The 19133-nt window shown below is 52.0% G+C and overlaps 1 protein-coding gene across 2 annotated transcripts; it reads right to left on the reverse strand.

Annotated features, from left to right (window-relative positions):
• Positions 1–7766: 7766 nt before the first annotated feature.
• LOC112900270 (AT-hook motif nuclear-localized protein 25-like) lies at positions 7767–10095 on the reverse strand. 2 transcript variants are annotated; one of them, XM_025969083.1, is made up of 2 exons: positions 9579–10095; positions 7767–9325 (listed from the first exon to the last, which is right to left on the reverse strand). In XM_025969083.1, the coding sequence occupies exon 2, from the start codon at positions 9197–9199 to the stop codon at positions 8222–8224; it is 978 nt and encodes a 325-aa protein (XP_025824868.1). In that variant the 5' UTR covers positions 9200–9325; positions 9579–10095; the 3' UTR covers positions 7767–8221. The 2 variants fall into 2 exon arrangements, with proteins under 2 accessions (XP_025824868.1, XP_025824861.1); XM_025969076.1 differs by having other exon boundaries at positions 7767–9329.
• Positions 10096–19133: the final 9038 nt, after the last annotated feature.

Raw genomic sequence — 19133 nt, forward strand, 5'->3', positions numbered from 1 at the left:
TCGGCGTGTTGTTCGTGTCACCACTTGCTTCCACCAGTTGTAGATGATCAACTCATCTGATCATCTCCATCAGTGTTTAGCTTTTTTAGCCCAGTTTCTTCTTTCCTTCAGTGCCACTTTTAGTTTCAGGGCTAGGAGTCAAAGCAGTAGAAGGGGGCCTTTCTAAACGAACACAATTGCACACGAATGCCGCTACCGGAACAACCAATCGGCCCTGTCTAAGCCCATGGTGTCCCTCGCGGCAGAGAGATTTCACGCCGAGCCTACTGACGGAACAGATGGAATCACAATGGACAGCAATGCCAGTTCAGACGATCCCCCTACCCACCCCCACCCATCCCCTGGCTGCAGACTGCAGCTCGATCAAGCTCTGGGAACGCGGAAATGGCAGGCCGATGGGGGAAGACGACGGCTCTGAATGTCTGCTCCTCTCTGAAGGTCTCCACATGTGGATGAAAAGGGCCATTCTCATGCTATGTGCAGCATAGAAATCAGAATCTTTATTTCTTGAAATCTGGCGTTACATGTTGTAATCAACTTGATCGTGTTTTACTTGACTTGGTGCTGGTTAAATCAACAGGCAGATATCTAAGATGAATGTAACAATTTCGCATCCTGAAAAAGATAACTGAAGCACTTTTACTCATGCACTGAGTAAAACGATATGTGCAGTTATATTTGTAATCTACCAATGGAACTTAGGTTGAGAATAATCCAGTCAACCTACAGATTGCCTGCTACGCTGAGAAAAGTATAAGTAAGCGACGGTCCGGACATTGTACGCTGGCAATAGCCATTGTAATGTGCACCTTGGCGGCAGTGGCAGCAGTTAGCAGAAATTAATCAAAAGGAGTATGAAGTGCCTCTCTGCTTTCAATAACCTGCTCTGCATACCGGCATGGTGTTCACTGCTCAGCTCTCCTCCATCCGGCATTCCAAGTTTCCAACGCGGCGTTCGACTTCCTAATAGTCCTCCCTAATTTGCATTCCTAATTTGGATCGCGATCCGGATATTTGCATTCCCCCCCCCATAAATAGGATTATGATATTTCCATAATAGTCCTCCGCTGCGCGCGCTTTCTCCTTCGTGTCTTCCTGTTCAGCTCCGGCGAGGTCGCGACATGCCGCCATGCCGTGCGGCGTCGGGAGAACCCCTGATCGGGATCGGCGGCCGAGGGGCAAATTTGTGGAAGCGCCGCGCGGTGCGGTCGGTATCTCCTGATGCAGCGACGACGAGTCACGCAGCGCTGGGCCGCTCGGTTCCGTCGCCCCGGCGTGGACTAGCGTTGGAGGGAGCCTGGACGCCGAGCCGTGCCGTGCCCCACCGTGCGACGCCGCCTGACTTCCTTGACCCGCCATCTGTCCCCGAAAGCGGCGGGCTCGACGCCGACGACCCTGGAATTTTTTTCCTCACCCCAACCCCGGCCCCCGCGCACCCGTTCCCGTCCGTCCAGACTCCAGAAGCAGCCGCGCCCGCAATCGGCGTCGCGCATTAATCGGCGCAGCGAACCGAGTTCCCATGGCTCGGCTCTCCAGACTCGGCACTGGCGTCGCTGGTCATTTTGGCGCGCAGCGGCGCTCTGATTGGAGTTCGCAGGCGTCGAGCTCAATGGCCGCCACCGAGCCGATTCCTCCTTTCTTTCTAGTCTGCTCCCCTCACTTCACTGCGCTCCAAATCACCACAAAATTCCACTGCCGGATCGCGTGGCGAGGACGTTTGCCCGTGGCGATGAATGCCGACGATGGGGGCGATGGGCGCCCGCCGGCCGGGTGAGCCTCTACAGGAGCAGGACTGCAGGAGGACGCGCGTGCCTCACTGGCGAGCTGGAGTGGATCAGGCAGCAGCTCGGCTGCCCTGGTCTCCTTCTCATGCGCGGAAGCCGTGAGCGCCCGTGGTAGAGGTCTGCACGGCTTGGCTGCCATCGCCCATCGATGGCGCCGGGCAGCCGTTCCCCCCCCCCCCCCCCCCCCCCCCCGCGTCCATTCGTTTGCACTTGTGCGGTCTTGATTGCCTGCAACGTAGCGAGGCCCTGCCGCCTTCCTCGCGCGCTCGGCCGCTTGCCGCACCGCCAGGTTCGACGATCAGCAGGGCAAGAAGGAAGAGGTCCGTGCCTCTTTGGCGAGACGCGGGCGCGGCTCCGAGATCATAACGGCGGAGTGGGTCGTCGTCAAACTTCGACGGCCATCTGCTCCTGCGCGGCGCGGCACGCGTGCCGGCCTCGCGGCACATGGCGGATCAACCTGTCATCACGTGCCTCCCCGCCAGCGCCTCCATGCGAGCCCGTGGACTGGCGCACGCGAGGGGCCGGAAGCCTTGGATGTTCACGCGGACGAATGCCGACGAGGTCTGAGGGGGCGGACCGGCGGACTGCACAGCGACGCGGGCGGCGAGCCGCACCGGCGATGTTCCATGTCCATGGGCGCGGGCGCGGCGTGTACATCCGAGCAGCCGGGATGGGTCAGGAGAAAGCTATACGACCCCGTGGCCTCCATCTTCTGCTCTGAAGCTGCGATAACTCGTCGAGGAAGCCACGACGGCGTGGTTGCCGTTGGTGGGGCGGGCTGCCCGAGCTCGGGGGTGGTCGTTGTTTGGATTTACCGTCCAGGGGACCCTCTGGGGTCTGGTAACCGTCAGATTGGATATGCACGGCTGTGATCAACGCGCGGGTCGCAAGCCTGGGAGACCCTTTCCTCTCTCTGGGCGCTCGACCACCGTGCCCGCCTCTGGCCTCCACGATTCCCCGCGTCAAGCTCCGGCGAAGTGAGAGGAGGCACCGCCCAGGAAGGCAGCAGCCGCAGGCATGTGAGGCTTCCTGGCTCATGCCCTCTGCACTGCGCGTCGCGCCCTCCAATGTAGGCGTCAGCCGTCAGCGATGGCCCGTCGTGGTGCTCGGCTTAGTTCCCGGCGAGGCGGCGACGGCGACTACACCGGTCAGATTGGCCGTTCGGCGCAAGATTCATCTCTAGCTAACAATGTCAGAGTTTCTCATGACGGCATTTCTGCACGGCAAGCTAAAGCTAGATAACCAAGTGAACCAGGACCTGGTAGTCACAATTGCAAGCTTACGACGCTAATTGCAGAGCCAATGCAGCCGAAGCTCGATCGGCGTGTGCCAGCGAACGTCCGCCTCCGGTTTGTCCGCTTCAAGGTCAAGGCCCAGCCCAGCCACAACGATGCTACAAAATAATAGACTCTACTTCTTTTTGCATGAAGTTCATAGATTGTGAACCTTAATCTGCCTAAAATGAAACTAAATGGTTACTACGACCTGTGATGATTTAGAATTGTAGCTAACTTTTCCTTTTGGTGCCACGAATAGAGAGAATTTCGGCCAGGTTTCGTTCTTTAGAGAATATTCAGCTGCCATGATCCTTAGATTCAGTGTTGAGGATGTCCGGTTATGATTTCTGAATGATGAATTACCACTCGCTTCTTTTCAACAAAACAAAAACTCATCTGATCATCTCCATCAGTGTCCAGCTTTTTTAGGTCAGTTTCTTCTTTCTTTCAGTATCACTCTAAGGGTGTGTTGTTTCCTCCCTTCTACTTTAAGGGAGTGTTCGTTTCCTCCCCTCTAAAGTTTAACCCATCAAATCTTGCTATTTAGAAGTATTAAATAAAATCTGTTTATAAAACTTTTTGCATAGATGGGTGCTAATTCGTGAGACAAATTTAATGAGCCTAATTAATCTATAATTTGCCACAGTGATGCTACAGTAATCATCCGCTAATCATGAACTAATATACCTCATTAGATTCGTCTCGCGAATTAGCCCTGGGGTTCTGCAATTAGTTTTGTAATTAGACTTTATTTAATACTTCTAAATGACAAGATTCTCTTTGATGTGACACCTCTAAACTTTAGACCTAAGAAACGAACAAGCCCTAAGTTTCAAAGCTAGCAGTCAAAGCAGTGGAATGAAAGGGCCTTCCCAAAAAACACAATTGCCCGGACAGGCCGCAACCGGAACAACCAAACCAGCCCTGTCTAAGCCCACGGTCTCCCTCGCAGCAGGGCTGTGCCTGCAGTTCGAACTGACGGAACAAATGGAGTCACAAATTCACAATGGACAGCAATGCCAGTTCAGGCGATTCCCCTACGGCCCTACGCACCCCCACCCCCATCCATGCCCTGGTTGCAGCTCGAGCTCAGGGAACGCGACCATGGCAGGCCGATGGGGAGAGACGACGGCTCTGATTGTCTGCTCCTCTCTGTTGTTTTCTACGTGGATGACAAGGGCCATTCTCATGCTATGTGCAGCATAGAAATCAGAATCTTTGTTTACTGAAATCTGGTCTTACATGTTCTAATAAACTTGAAGCGTTAACTTGGTGCTGGTTAAATCAACAAACAAATTTTTAGAGGAAGTGACTATTTTGGAGAAATTGAAATCTACTTAATAAACTGGACTATTTGGCTTAGAATTTGACATCTCATCACTTTTCAAAGTTTAGATATAAGCGTATCCTAAATTTATAGGATGGGAGAAGAAAATTAATTCTACACCATAAGCTATGTTTCTATTCCGTAACTTATAGCACGCTCTTTCGCTCACTCCTCTACAGTAAAAATATGATTATATACGGAATATATTTGTATACTATTGTTAGCCATATGAAAAGATACTTATCTACTGTATTTGTATTGTAGAGGAGTAAGTCAAAGACCGTGTTATAAGTTACGGAATAGAAATATAGTTTCGTGGTGTATAGAATCAATTTTCATCTTTCATCCTATAAATTTAGGATATGTTTGTATCTAAACTTTAGAAAGTGGTGGGATATTAAATTCTAAGCCAAATAGTTAGTTTATTAAGAAGATTTCAATTCTTCCAAAATGAGAGGATCCAAACACACCCTCATACAAGCATGCATATATAGCACAGATCAACTGTACATTTTTGTAGTCTGGAATTAGGACATAAATTTGAAACTTTAAAAGTAGTGTGTGCTATATGCCTGGCTACCTGCTGGGCCTCATCACCGATCTTCAAAGCTGACTCCCTCTCCTTCGTCAGTGGTGGCAATGACTTCACACAGCAGGCCCATCTCTCATCTCTGCACGCCCATTGGTATCAATTGCTCCAGGAAGAAGAATGGTGGTACTTCCCATATGTTTCTAAGCTGTACCTAAAGTTCCTTTCTTTTGAAAACGCACCAAAGTTCTTAAGTAACTTTTCAATTTCGATAATAAAAACATATGACCCGACATTGGATTCGATCCATTGGCTAGTATGGTTCCACCCCGTTTAGATTTAACACTTTTCTGGAGATTCATATGGGAAGTATGTCCCTGGGAGTTCATGCCAAAATTAATAGTAGTCGTATACGTAAACACAACACGGGCACTAAGCAAAGGAACAATGTAGATACCGGGCCGTGGGACATCACACTATCACAGACATCACTCAAACTGTGGTTAAATTATTTTATGAAATTTTCAATCCAACAATTGTATACCATAGCTACGAAAGGACCTCTAGCTTAGTGGTTAGAGCACCTGTGTAGCATCCGCATCCAGCATGTCTGGGTTTGACTCCCTGTAGAAGCGAATTAAACAGATTTGGAATAAAAAATATAAAAATTAGGTTGGGGCTTCCTCTACTGACTTCGGTCAAAAAAATTGTATATCATAGCTAGAGCCGATGACAGAACAAATAAGAAATGGGCCGGCATGTCATCTTATAAAGTTCAACATACACTCACAAGCACAAGATAGTGTTTTTTGGAAAAGTTGTTGGTCTATTTAAACCATTTGGAAAACATGTCATGAAAATTTTTTTTGGACTAGTTTGTAACAATAGATTTGATTTCATCTATCATGTAATTAAAATATTCTCAACTTAATTAAGTGACCTAGTTATATATACTAGTTTGGGGAGGGGAGGAGAACCCTAGAGGTCATTGGACCTGCCTCTAAAGTAGACAACAAAGGTTCAAATCCTGACGGTGCCATTTTCGCTAGAATTTCGAGGTCGAGCGTATCATAAAGAGAACCAATTCCAAGCATCCTGCGACGCAGGGAGCTATTCTAGCCTCAGGACCCTATTATATATACTACTCTTAGGCTATTAGTGAGTAAAAAACTGCTCGGAGACTAAGTTGACTTGCAAACCATAGACAGAGTGAACAATATGTTTCAGACTGCTGGAGAGTAAGGCTGAACAGATCAAATTACGTATTTTTAGAATTTGATTAAGAAGCAAGAACTTATTATATATATGAAAATTAGCTTGATATTTTATGTTTAATTTATGCTTTTGTTATACAATCAGTAGAAGCAAAAGTAGTTGACCAATGGCTATAGGTGTAGCATTAGTCTAGATTCTCATGACGATGGCCCTAGCCGACAAGATAAGCTTAGCACTGATTCCCCCCCCACCCCCCCAAATGGACAGTAAGAGCTTTGGTGTGTATTATGAGAAAGGATTAGCTCAGTTTATTATGAGGGAAACTCAGCACTAATTAATATTTTCTATGGTGCCAAAACCTCTATCGTGTGTTCTATTTGCGAGCTAACCTTCAACTCAACTCAAATGCCATCATTTTTACATTATTTGGATTTAGTTGTTCAATGATATAATAAAAAACGATACTGTGACAAAACTGACCATAGTATATTGCATGTAAACAATTGCCGTATTACAAATAAATAGAAATAAAGATTTACAATATTGGATTGCATTTAAATCGATAAATGGAATTCAAGAGGGCAGCTAGCACAACTTCATGAAGGACTATATTGGCAAAGTTTGAAATTAACCAAGGAACACCAAACCAATTAAAAATAGCATAATATTTTCTGTTTCTGCAGCATGTATTGCCAATAATGCCTGATCGAGAGGGACATACGAAAGTACATGTACCGTACCGGGTCGACAAGGGACATTGGGAACGAGAGAGGTAAGGAGAGGAGAGAGAACGCCCTGATCCCCATCTCCAGCTCCAGCTCCAACGACAAAAGTTCCAAAGCCATGAGCAAGTTCCAAAGCCGGAGGGGGGCGTTGCCTCCCCACAAATTATGCAAAAGCGAAAGCTTCCTCCCCTTTTCCATTTAAGGCGCTGCAGCGGACGGACCCCCCTTTCCAGAATTGTGCATTTGTACTTGGAGGGTGCAAGGCGCAGGATCTCTCGTACCGTCGCAGATGTGGTCGCAGGCAGCGTCAATTTTGGGCTTGGCGTCTTGTGGCCAGTGTCCCCCACTGCACTGCAGCCTAACGATACAGTGGCGCACTGCAGCGGCATCACTGAGTCGCTGCCACTTTTCTTTTCATCTCTATCTCTATCTCTTTCTCTTCTTGCCCCCAGCTAGCTACCCCATAGTCTCCTGGCTCTACATGTAATCTCACACACATGACTCCAGGAGCCATTAAAGTACTGCAGGTGAAACAAATGTAGAGAGGGACAGAAGGCTCTTTTGTTCTCTCTCTCTCTCTCTCTCTCTCTCTCTCTCTCTCCCCTGCCAAACCAGGTACAAGAACCAGTGCTCAAACTAACCTCTGGTCTAGCTACATGGGAGGAAGAACTAAACGGACTGAGACAGGCCATCTTCTTGAGAAAAAACACAATGCTCCAAGCACATGCTGCGTGCTCAAGACAGCTCTAGTGCAGACCTACTAGTGGAATAAGTGAACATATTTGACGACCTATGTAAAGATTGAAACTTTGACTAGGTTGAACCATTCAATATTTGACCGGAAACTATCCACCCCAGGAAGTCGTGTGTGTGAAACTGAAAACGCATGCGAAAGCGACCACGGAAGAGTTTTGCTAATGCGCAGGTATGTAGAGGAGAGAAGCAAATGGTTATAATAGAAACACCATTCTACAGCAAGATACAATCAGGATAGAATACCACATTACAAATCGAAACGGGGAAAAGAAAACGCTGGAAACACAAAACATCGGATCTCACTGACCTATAGTTTATTGAGCTGGCCCTTGCATGAACCCATCTCTAGCTTTCCTTCTTGTCCCTTTGATTGACCACCACTACTCTCTTTTTTAAAACGCCCAGATGATTTCCAATGCATCCTCCTCATGTGCAAACACATGCATTATATTCTAGCACCCAGATGAAAGGTCGATCTCTCCAATGGACGGACAATCCAGCATGCATGTCTCAGTTCTGGATAGCAAGCCTAGCTTCTGCACCATTTGAATCTTGGTGATGTACGTCTCCATGTCGTCGATGAGAATTGGGGCGTAGCAAGGCATGGATCAGAACTGTGGCCGGACGCCGCCGCCGCCGCCGCCACTCCAGCCTCCGAAGTTGTCTCCCGGGAGCTGGTAGGCCCCTACATTCCCGGCGAGGTTGTAGAGCGACATGCCGCCGCCGCCCGCGTCGCCTCCGGTCACGCCGGAGGACTGGGAGGCCGTCGGCTGCTGCCCTTGGGGTCCCGCCGACTGCGCCACTTGATCTTGCGGTTCCGCTCCGGCGGCGGCCGCTGCTGTCTCCTCTTCCTCCCCCTCCAGCGGCAGCCGCTCGTACACGGCGTTCGCGAACGACGCCGCCATCAAGACGACGGGGCCCGCGGCCACAAGCGGGCCCACGACGCTCCCGCCGATGACCTGGCCCTGCCCGCCGGAGAGGAAGACGGTGAGGCCGCTCGCGCCGGGGGGAGCTGGCGGGGGCAGCACCGTGCCGGTGAGGGAGAGGATCTCGAACCGGCCCCGCAGCGTGGCCACCATGCTCCCGGGGGGCGACGCGCCCGGCTGCCGGAGCGCCACGTTTACGACGGCGCCCCCGCCGCTCAGCACGCACACGCCGCGGCCCCGGCGGCGCGCGTACTCGGCGACGCAGTCGACGACGTCCGCGCCGGCCGCGACCTCGAGGACGTGCGAGTGCAGCGCGTTGGGGCTGTCCCGCGTCACGATGATGGGCGGCTTGGGCTTGTTCTTGCTGCCCGGCGGCCGCCCGCGCGGCCGCCGCGTGGGCCCGCCCGACCCGCTGCCCCCGCTGCCACCCTCCGCCGGGACCATAGCCGACGAGGACGGCTGGTCACCGCCGCCGGCGCCGCTCCCGCTCCCGCTGCCGCCCGCCTCGGCCTCGCCGCCCACCGGGCTCTTGTCGGGCGACATCTTGTGGTGCTCCATCTTGACGTGGGAGTTGGGCGACAGCGGCGAGGGCTGCTGCGGCCGGAGCAGCTGGTGGAAGTAGCGCGAGCTGCCGCCTCCGCCGGGGTCCATTCCGGGCATGGCCGTGTCATCTGGCCGCTCCCACCACTTGCCGGCCGCCAGCTTCACGGTCTCGATCGGCCGCGCTCCTCGCGTGCAGAAGCAGCTCCTTCCTCGCCCTCACCACCACACCACCGCTGCCTAAACCTGCCTGGACATGGACACAAGCATAAAGCAGCTTAATTTGCATGCCACAGTGCATCAGGAAAGCGCCAAACCAAGTCAAAACTCAAACGAGCATCAGCTCGACATGGAACATCACGGAATGAGAGAGAGATCTTTTCCTTTCCTCTACCCTCGACCTTTTGACTCGTCTTGACAAGCCGCTAGCTATGATGATGATGATGGAATTGCAGATGCAGTGATGCACATGCACTAGCTAACCGGTAAAGTTCTTTACCTCCTGCAGAAGCGAGCGAGCTTCTCCTCGACGCCGACGCTGTGCTGCAGAAGCTTGTAGCTTTAGCAACCTCGCCGGCCGGCTCGCTGCCTCCTAAACCGAGTTGAACGCAACCCGCCTCTCGGCAGCAGTAAGCGAGAGGATGCTGATTAGGTAGGAGAGGCCGTGCGTGCGTTTATAGCTAGGCGCAGGAGCTAGTCGCGCGCGGCCGGGATCTAGATGGAGAAGGGCCTAGACGTGGCGGCGGGAGGCTGGATGCGGTGGCTGCTATAAGGCAGGCACGGGGAGGATCAGAGTAGCCACCGTACCGGCGCCGCTGAGGGAGGGGGGAGAGACGGGACGGGAGGAGGGCGTGCGGCGTGCGCGGCCCCCGAATTAAAGGCAGGCAGGGCGAGAGGAGAGGGAGGAGGGGAGAGAGAGCCGAGGGGGACGGCGAGGGATGGGGGGTGGCGCTGCTGATAAGGTCCCTGCCTTTCCCTCTCTCTCTATCTAGTATAGCGCCTCCCGGTCCGGCCCGGGTCCAATGATCCCATCCCCTCCCACCCACCAACTCCCCCCGTTTTTACTCGGCGCCGGGGTCGGGCAACGGAGTTCAGAGGCCGCGGTGGCGTAAGTAGGCCAGGCGGTGGCGGGCCACCGGCAAGGAAAAACCCAGCGCCCGCCGAGGCCGAAGCCCCCCGCCCGCCCGCGCGCGCAAAGCAACACGCCGCGGACTCGTTTGTCGCGTTAGTTGAACGGAAAGACAGGAGGACGCGATCGGCGGGGCCGACCGGGCGGACGGGCCGGGCCGGGGGCGGCGGCGCCCGCGACCGCGACGGGGGCGACCGAGCGCGAGGCGTCTCGTACCAGCGCGTACGACTCGGTACCGGGTGGACCACCGCGCGCGCAGCCCGGCCGCTAGCTAGCCGAGAGCGTCATACGTGCGGACGCGGGCTGCGCGCGGCCGGCCCCGGCGGCGGGCGGCGGGCGAGCCGGGCGCGATCGTTCGCCGGCGATTCGAGCGGGTGTACAGCTACTAGCGCGGGATAGGAGGGGTTGTGCTCGTCACGTCACGTCACGTCAGGTCGCTGGACACAGCGAGAGGAGGCCGGTAGCGATTATTGATGGGCGGTTTGCTGTTCATGGCCGCGGGCGATGTGGACGACGCGCTAGCTAGCTTGCAGCAACCTGCACGTACGGGCAAGGAAGGAGCGAGCGAGGCTCCGGGAAGAACGCGACGATGCTAACAACAGGGACGTTACGCGTGCGATCCGTGTGTGCAATTGACGATCGGGTACGGCCGGTTGCAGTTGGGAGGTGATGCGCGCACGTGTTTGAAAATAGGGGCCTCTGGGAGTCGGAGGGAGGAGCTAAGCCTCGCTCGCGCCCGCGCGTTCCATGCGTGATCATCCTGGCACCCGTACCTATTAATACTCCAATGATGCGGCGCTGCGGTTGGGCGATCTTCATTCCAACCGCACCCGATTGTCCAGTAATCATGCCAGTGTTAACAGCAAGGTCATCATCTTAATGCATTGTAATTTGTATATATTAGGTATTATATATAATATACCAAGTTTCAAGGACGTGGATATATATATATATATATATAAATAAATGCAAGGTGTAGTTTGATGCTATACTTTTATAACCTAGGGTTTTCTCATAAATATGGAATTATCCTAACCAAAGTATAGATACAACCACCGAGTATAGAAACAACCTAAAGGAGGGTCGTGCCGGCACCCACAAATTTTGCTAGTACTCTGGACCGCCACTATTGCGGTGTCAATTTTTTTCAGGTACTATTACGGTGTCACTACCTCAAGATTTTGTAGTCATGTATGTTCTGGATACATAATTGTTATGTATCTATATACAATATTTATCTAAGTGCATATCAAAATCTATGCATCTATATTTGCCTAAACGATATACATTTTGAAACGGATGGAGTATTTTTTTTATAAAATAGGAGGGGTGTGATCACTTACTTATTATATATTAAAATAAAAAGATTTATTTACAATAAAAAAGGAATTAAAAATTGCATAATATTGTTCAGCCAATGCAATCAACTATTCTAGGGAAGAGCTTGCTCTTTGCTTATCCATAACCATGGCAAATTCATTCGTATATTCACCGCCTCGGCAGGTACGATAAATCACTTTCGCGTAGGGTGTATAAAGCATGTTTACTCCGACCATCAGAATTATTCTTGTCTGTTAAAAAAACAAAAATTATTGTTACCGGCATGATCATCAGCTGCGTGCTCTCTTTACATGGCAGTATGGCACTGTCAGTGCCGGGGGGGGGGGGGGGGGTCCCATCAGCGATATGCAAAATGGGCAATGAGGAAACCAGGGATTTGCAGTCTGTGATCGAGCTTTCCTGGGTGGACACGGCTGACCTTGGCGCCTCGCTGGACCTGACAGGCTGACGCTAATAACATTTTGAAACCGCGGGTCGTTATCGTGTGACGCACGCAGAGCGAAACAAATTTGAATGACTAGGCCCTGATTGGTTGGATCTCGAGGCACAGCGGGGGGATTTAAATTTTAATATATACGGCCGGAACCGCGAGCAATGATCGGGATGGCGACAAATAAACGAGGGTGGCTCCATCGCTAGCTCTCGCCGTCGGAGCAAGAGTTGAAGTACGCTTGAAGCTCAGCCCATGATAGGGATTTCTTCCACTGTCTTCTCGTTTGCTTCTCTACGGTTTTACTCTTTCTGGTTTCTTCTCCCTTTCAAAGAGGACGTTGACGTCGTAATTAACAGTTTTTAATTTAACTCGAGGTTGGTATGTCGTTGCCGCTGTAATTTTTTTAGAAGAAGAACATTTAAAGAACCTACTGCATCGGAAAGTTGATGATGCATGCTAGCTACTCTGAAAACCTGAAACCATAGGCAGTCTGGATGTAGAATATTTGGCAAGGTTTACTTGCTCTTTACTGATGAATTGCAAATCTGGACGGTCAAAGGCTAGGATTCGATGTCTGCTGCCTGCAGGCGTACGTTCCGGTGCGGTTGCACCGCAACCTGATCCAACGGGATCCGCATCTCCCGTGCCGTTTGCGAGGCAATTACTAGTAGTGCTGCTGTTCACAGAGATCGTACAGTGCTGCAGTGATATTATCACTACTCGGCGGGTCAACGGGTAAGAAACACAGAATCTGCATGCAATCGTCGCCCTCGATCGAAACGGGCGAACGCAAATTACATCGACGCGCGGGGAGACGCCTGATCGACGGCCGGTTACGAGCAGCGCTTCCGATCCGACGGTCAGGCGGGGACGTATGGCCCGGCGGGCTCGGTGGTCGCGCGCCGCCACGTGCGGTCAAGGCGGGGTTTGGGTTTTTGGCGGTCAAAGGGAAGGAAGAGCGCCGGCCGCTACCCACCGCCGTACAGCTGTCAGACACGTGGTGGTGGCGCCGGGCGCGTGGAGTACCCGCAGCTCGCCCGGCCCGGCCCCGCGATTCGATCGCAAATCATTCGCGATCTATCGAGCGGGTGGGTCATCGATCCGTCCATCCGTCGGCTCACGCGCGCGGCAATTACGCCCATGCATGCCTGCACCGCGACACGCATGCACACGGCTGGTAGCCGCTGCTGCATCATGACTCATGTGAGATGTGATCTCCCTCCCTCCCTCTCTCCCCGCCATCGAGCCTCAGCTCGCCGATCGCTCGCTTCCTCCATCGGCGCCGCGCCGCCCCCACCGCACCGCACCGGCGCACGATGCCACGATCTGATTGAACGCGCCGAGGGGACGTGCGGTCAGTGGTCAAACGAACCTGACCGCCTTCCCGGCCCGGCCCCCCGGCTTATCCCAGCGTCCTCGCTCCCTCCCATTCCGCCGCCGGCCCCAAAAAGCAGAAACGCAACGCGATGAATCATCGATCGAGAGCTGCGGCAGGCTCCACTTGGGGCACCCACCTCTCTTCACTGGCCTCCTCTCTCTCCGATCAATGGCGCCACCGCCCGCATGCACGCATGTCGTCTTCCTCCCCGCTCCCCGCGCCCCATGCCGCCATGTCGCCCTCCCACTCCCACCCAATCGATGATCGCCGCATCCATGGCCCCTGCTTCAATTCCTGCCGCCACAAGCAACGCGCGCATCGCATCACACATCATCGTCGCCACCGCACGCTCCTCTGATCGGCGATCCTAGTAGCCGCTAGCTAGCTCGCCACCCACTGATGAGTGATGACCCTCTCGCTCTCACACATGCATACATGCGCGCGCGCCAGTATTTTATCTCTGCGGCGCAGGCGCAGCGCGGCGGCAGGAGCTGAGCACGTACGCTCTCACCGGCGATTAAACAAACAGCGATCCGTGTCGGTACGCCGTCTGCCAGTAAAGCCCGCCCGGCCCGCGGCCGCTCAGAGCCTCAGAGGGCGCGCCGCGCGCGCGCGTGCGTGCGGAGAGTTATTGCATGTAAACCGGCCGGGAGCGCGCGCGGCAAGTCAAAACGCCAACAGCGACGTCTGGATTGTTATATACGGAGGAGTACAAGTTTGTTTAGTTCCGTTCGTGCTATCCAGGTCGTCGTCGTCGCCGCCGTCCTTGTGCTTTTACTTTGTTGGTTCCTGGCCTCCTGGGTGTGGGTGAGATCAGATGAGCTCAAAACTTATATTATCCTTCGCAGCATCTCTCTCTCTCATCGGCTCCTCGCAGTGATTATTATTAATTGTTGATTTGTCAAGCTAGCTAGCTCCAAACAGCACGTGACCTCATGCGTTCCCTCTTGATCGATCTCTAGTTCTTTGTTGCCTTCCAGTGCAGGAACTAATTAAACTAAGGAGCTACATGTATTACAAGTGCCGAGCCAATGGCGATTGAACGGAAGCACCAGAGCAAACAAAGAGCTAGCTAGAGAGCAAAAGTTTGGGAGCAGATCGACCAAAAGATCGCATTGGGTGGACAAATTAAAAGAGTGCGCGGGAACGATATATATGATCTGATATTCATTCCAGTGGGATGGCTGGCTCTGCTTGCAGTAAAATATTCAGCGAGCTAGCAGTTCCTGCAAAAGCTAGCCTGACGGCGTTGGTTTCCTCAACTAACTAAACCCCATTTGTTTATGTGTTGGAACCCTATCTATGATTATGTTATCCGGGGGGAGTACATAATGGGGGCCGGGCCAATTCCGTCGCCTACGCTTGGAAGAAGCCCGGCCTTGATGATGTGACGCCCCCGGCGTGTGGCGACAAGCTATGCCTTCCATGCCATGACCTAACTCTCCTCACTGTGCACAGTTGGTGGTTGGTTCTTTCTGCATTATTATTGTATATAGCTACGCTGCAGCTTGATGCCTTTGCTTGATTATTCCTTGCCGGTTCATTAGGTCAAGCAGAAAACAACTCAGCTAGAGAGGGGAGCAACGATGTACAGGTGTACCATCGATGTATATAGTAGAGACTAGAGAGAGGTGCTTGATTTTTCTTTTCTTTTTTTGGATGCGCAGGGATACGAGAGACGACCTGACAGTGTGTGACAGGATTTTAGTTTAGCGTATGATGAGCTATCTCGGTCAGTTAGTTGTAAGGTCAACTACTTGGATTGGATGGATAAAGGCATGATCTAAGAGTCGTTTGGAGCATTATCATAGCTTCAAACACGCCTTCATGCATGGAGCATAAATAAGCCTCCAAATTAATTTTCCAATTCAAAAGTGACGTACGTGTCGGTTCAGATATTCAAAACTGCGCGTACTGTTGTCGCTCAAAGATTCAACATTTAAACCCAGCCAACAGTTAAGAAAAAAAAAAGCATAACTGGTAGTTGCAACACATACGTCGAATAAGATGCATATGGAAGAACAACGTAGCAGATTATTGATGGATTCTGTAACAAGTTGCTAGGGCTAGCTAGTATTCTAAACTTACCTGGCGTCTGCCATAGTATATATAAGATTACACATATGCACAGCTAGCCCCGCCAAAATGGATATTTCTGTAGGCTAGATCAGCGATCTACTGATGATTGTGTGCGTACGGTGCACCAATATAATTCGGGAACACTGATGTATCACAGAATAATATGCATGCATGTTACCATGATGCCAGGCAGGTTATATTTAATCTCAGTTCTCTCACTGTAAATTACTCAGAGCCACAATGCAAGAGAAATGATAACCAAATCCTCGTCATGGTACGATTGATTAAAGGAGAAATGGCCCAAGTGGGGTGTTGTGGGTTACCAGCAGTGCATGCAGATGCGTGCTGTCATGCTGTGTGAACAGCTCAAGCTTAGCATGTGTGGGGCAAAGGTCATGTACACACCTTTATAACTGTATCATCAGTCGTCAGAGATGCAGCCGTGCAGCTAGTTTAATTTACTGGTGATGCTCCTAATTTAAGTTTGCCTCGATCCTGCCTGTTTCAAAAGGTTTGGTTTCTTTCCTCCGACGAATGATTGCCTCGATCTGGTCGCTTTATCAAAGATTACAACAATCTATCCAGGCCATGACATGATCGAACAGCTTGAATATTATGTAATTTGTCCAGTGGCTGCATATATACAAAACCAGGCCTTGCATATTTGTTTCCAAACAGAATCAGAAGTATTAAAGTCTGCTAACCATTTCAGGAAGCATACCCACTAATTATCCCGGTGTGCAGATGGATCATGGATATACCACTACCACGAATATTATTGTACCGAGGAACTCGACACATAATTAATTCACACAATCCGCATCGCCCCAATGCAAGTTGAGAGCGAGCACGATTACTTTTCGCAATCTGGGATGACGTTGCTCAGTTAGGTCTCTGCCAATAGCCCAATACAATCAAGACATCCATCTCAGGGAAGCCCATTCTTTACAGACTGCCTGCTGCCTCGCCGCCGTTCCTAAAAGCGGCGAGCATGCAGCCAGTGCCGAGAGCAGTAATCAATGAAGACATCAGGAAATAAAGCTCGCCAGCATGATGCCTCCGGCTCTTTAGCCAGCCCGGAAAGCGATCACTAGCTTGCGATGCAGAATAATACTAGTCTTTGGAAAGGCGAAGCTCATAGCTTTCCCTAGCTCATCTCTTCCCTCGACGCCCGATTCCTTCAATTCCGTACGCGCTTGCATGCTCATCCAGGTAGCAGAGAGTGAATTTGTACTGGATGCAAATATAAATATTAATCTATACTAGTGGATTACGATCGACATTCATTAACTCCTGACATCACGGCCGGATTCGGATCTTTCCGGGAAGAAATTAAAGAACGCGATTCCGTTTCGGGGTAAATTTCCTCGCCGGATCAAGGACGTCAGGCACGAAATCGCCGGCTTTACTCGATCGAAACGAATCCGAATTTCACTTCGGCGAGGTGCGTTGCGTGCGCTAGCTAGGTCATCGATCGATCAGCTCGAGCTAGGGACAGGCCAGCAAGAGATTATTATACTGGCTCCCGTACTGATTAAATATAGCTTTGGCCGCTGCTGCTGATTGATTGCAGAGAGGCAAAGCATCCGATGGCCGGCCGGCCGGCTAATTAAAAATCGGCGGCGGGCTAAAGACGGATTAAAGTAGCGCGCATGCAAGTGGGGAGGCGCGAGTAGATTAGATTAGCCGGGGATTAAGATAACCCCCCGAGCGGCGCGCTGTCTCAGCTCGTCGCCGGGGCATGTGCTCGCCCCCGCGCTTGTCGCCTTGCGATCTCCAGCGACCGACGGGCTCCGATCCTCAGCGGTGGCCGGTGAGCTCGCTCGCGTCCTCCGATCCGTCCGTTCATGGCGCCACGGCCGCCGCCCTTTGTCGACAGGGATGATATTTTTCTTTTTCTTTTTTGAAAAAAATTCTACTAGAGAAGGGGTTGGGGGGGGGGGGGGGGAGGCGTGGCGTCTGACTTTGGTGATTAATTATTAACGACCTGCCATTAAGCAGTCTCTCTCTCGGCCGTTGCTTTATCGGATGGGACTCGATCGAAATGATATGATGATGCGCTCGCTCGCTCGCCCAGTTGCATTGTCTGCCGCCGGCCGGTCTTAATCTGCGGTGACCTAACGGGGGCTAGGTGCACGTAATCCGGCCGGGCACAATCAGCAGAGGGCCGCATTATTTCGCAACTTGCGGTTAGAAGTGCTGCTATGGCTAACCCCATTTGCAGCTTTCAGAGTCGTTTCATAGAGTTTTGTCGTCAAGCTTCCCTGTCTCAGATGTCAATGTTAACTTAGCATCATTTGGATAATTATTGTTTGTTCATCATCAGGGGCTTGGTTGGATTAATAATTTACTTATAGTCTTATAATTTTATTCGTAATAATGCAAACATTTTTTGATTAAGTAATAATGCATGTACGCATAGTAGTGTAGCTAATCTAGCTGACGATGCCACCAGCCAAAGGAAGTCCAGCAGATGAAAGGGAGGAAAGAACATGCAATGATGCGCCACGCTGTTAAGGCGGAGCCGAGGGAGACACGTGTCGACCAGGGAGGAGCGAAGCCGGTTGCACCAGCTTAGCTAGCAGCGATGCGGCATGCGGGCGTCGGGTGGGGCCGGAGGCTGGCCACGTGGGAAGGGGAGCGGGCCGCGCGGAGGGGCCGCGCCCACACGTGGGAGCCGGCCACCGCAAACCGCAGCAGCAAGCAGCAGGCACTGGCGCCATGACCCGGAGACGTCGCGTCGAATCTTTGATGATGCCGCCATGGGCCGTGGGCCAGCGCGGAGGCGGGCCGCGCGGCCACGTGACGGTGCCGGCCCGCGGTCGCTCGCGCCCCGTCGCGTCAAGTGACGGCTGTTTTTCCTTGCCGCCACCGCCGCTCGGCCGCGGCGCGGAGGCGGAGCCCCCAACTCTGAGAGTCCGGTGGCCGGCGTCCTCGAGGATCACGCGGTCGCGCGCCGACGTAGATAGGATCATAGGAGGCGGCTCCAATAGCATCTGAAGATAGAAGCAAGGGAACTGAGTAGGGGCCGAGCTTCTTTGTGGGGCTGCACTTCGCCAGTCGGCTCCTCTCTGCACTTCGCGGACGGGAAAAAGCCCGATTCAGTCCACATGACCACATGGACAGTTGTGCGATTCGAACTTTGAAGGATGACGAGCATAGTGTGCTTCTGGAACAGCATGAAAATTCTCTTGCTCGCAGATAGACGTGATTGAGCCTGACTGGCTCGATTTATCCCGCCTTTCGGCGTCTCTTGCAAGTTACGTGCACTCCTGGTCACTTTACTTTTCTTTTCTTTTTTATAAAGGAGAAAAGAAGCAGAAGAATCGCTCAACTTGTTCTTTGTGCTGCTCGAGAAGGAACATGGACACTGAGATGTGCGGAGTATATTAGTTGACAAGGACAGGAAGCATCGAAATAGATAAGAATTCCTCTAGAATTCAGTGAGCTGAATGAGCTAGAGCATATTTAATTTCCCTATTGAAATCCGTGTGCTGAAGCAACTGGAGCATGTTGGGCTTGTTGCGGAAAGCAAGTGCCTCGCAAGTGGCAACAGGAGGCACTTCTGATTTCAACCTGAACTCCAGGAGCGTGCCCTCGACAGGTGTAAAGCACCCATTTCAGGAAACCAGAGTCTGGAAGCAAAACTGCAGACATCGAGCAGAGAATTTGCGCCAATTCTCACACTGCAACA

This window comes from Panicum hallii, chromosome 1, assembly GCF_002211085.1.
Source record: "Panicum hallii strain FIL2 chromosome 1, PHallii_v3.1, whole genome shotgun sequence".
Classification (NCBI taxonomy): domain Eukaryota; kingdom Viridiplantae; phylum Streptophyta; class Magnoliopsida; order Poales; family Poaceae; genus Panicum; species Panicum hallii.

Coding starts and splice junctions, on each gene's coding strand:
- LOC112900270 (XM_025969083.1), bottom strand. CDS start 9,199: ATGCCCGGAATGGACCCCGGCGGAGGCGGCAGCTCGCGCTACTTCCAC.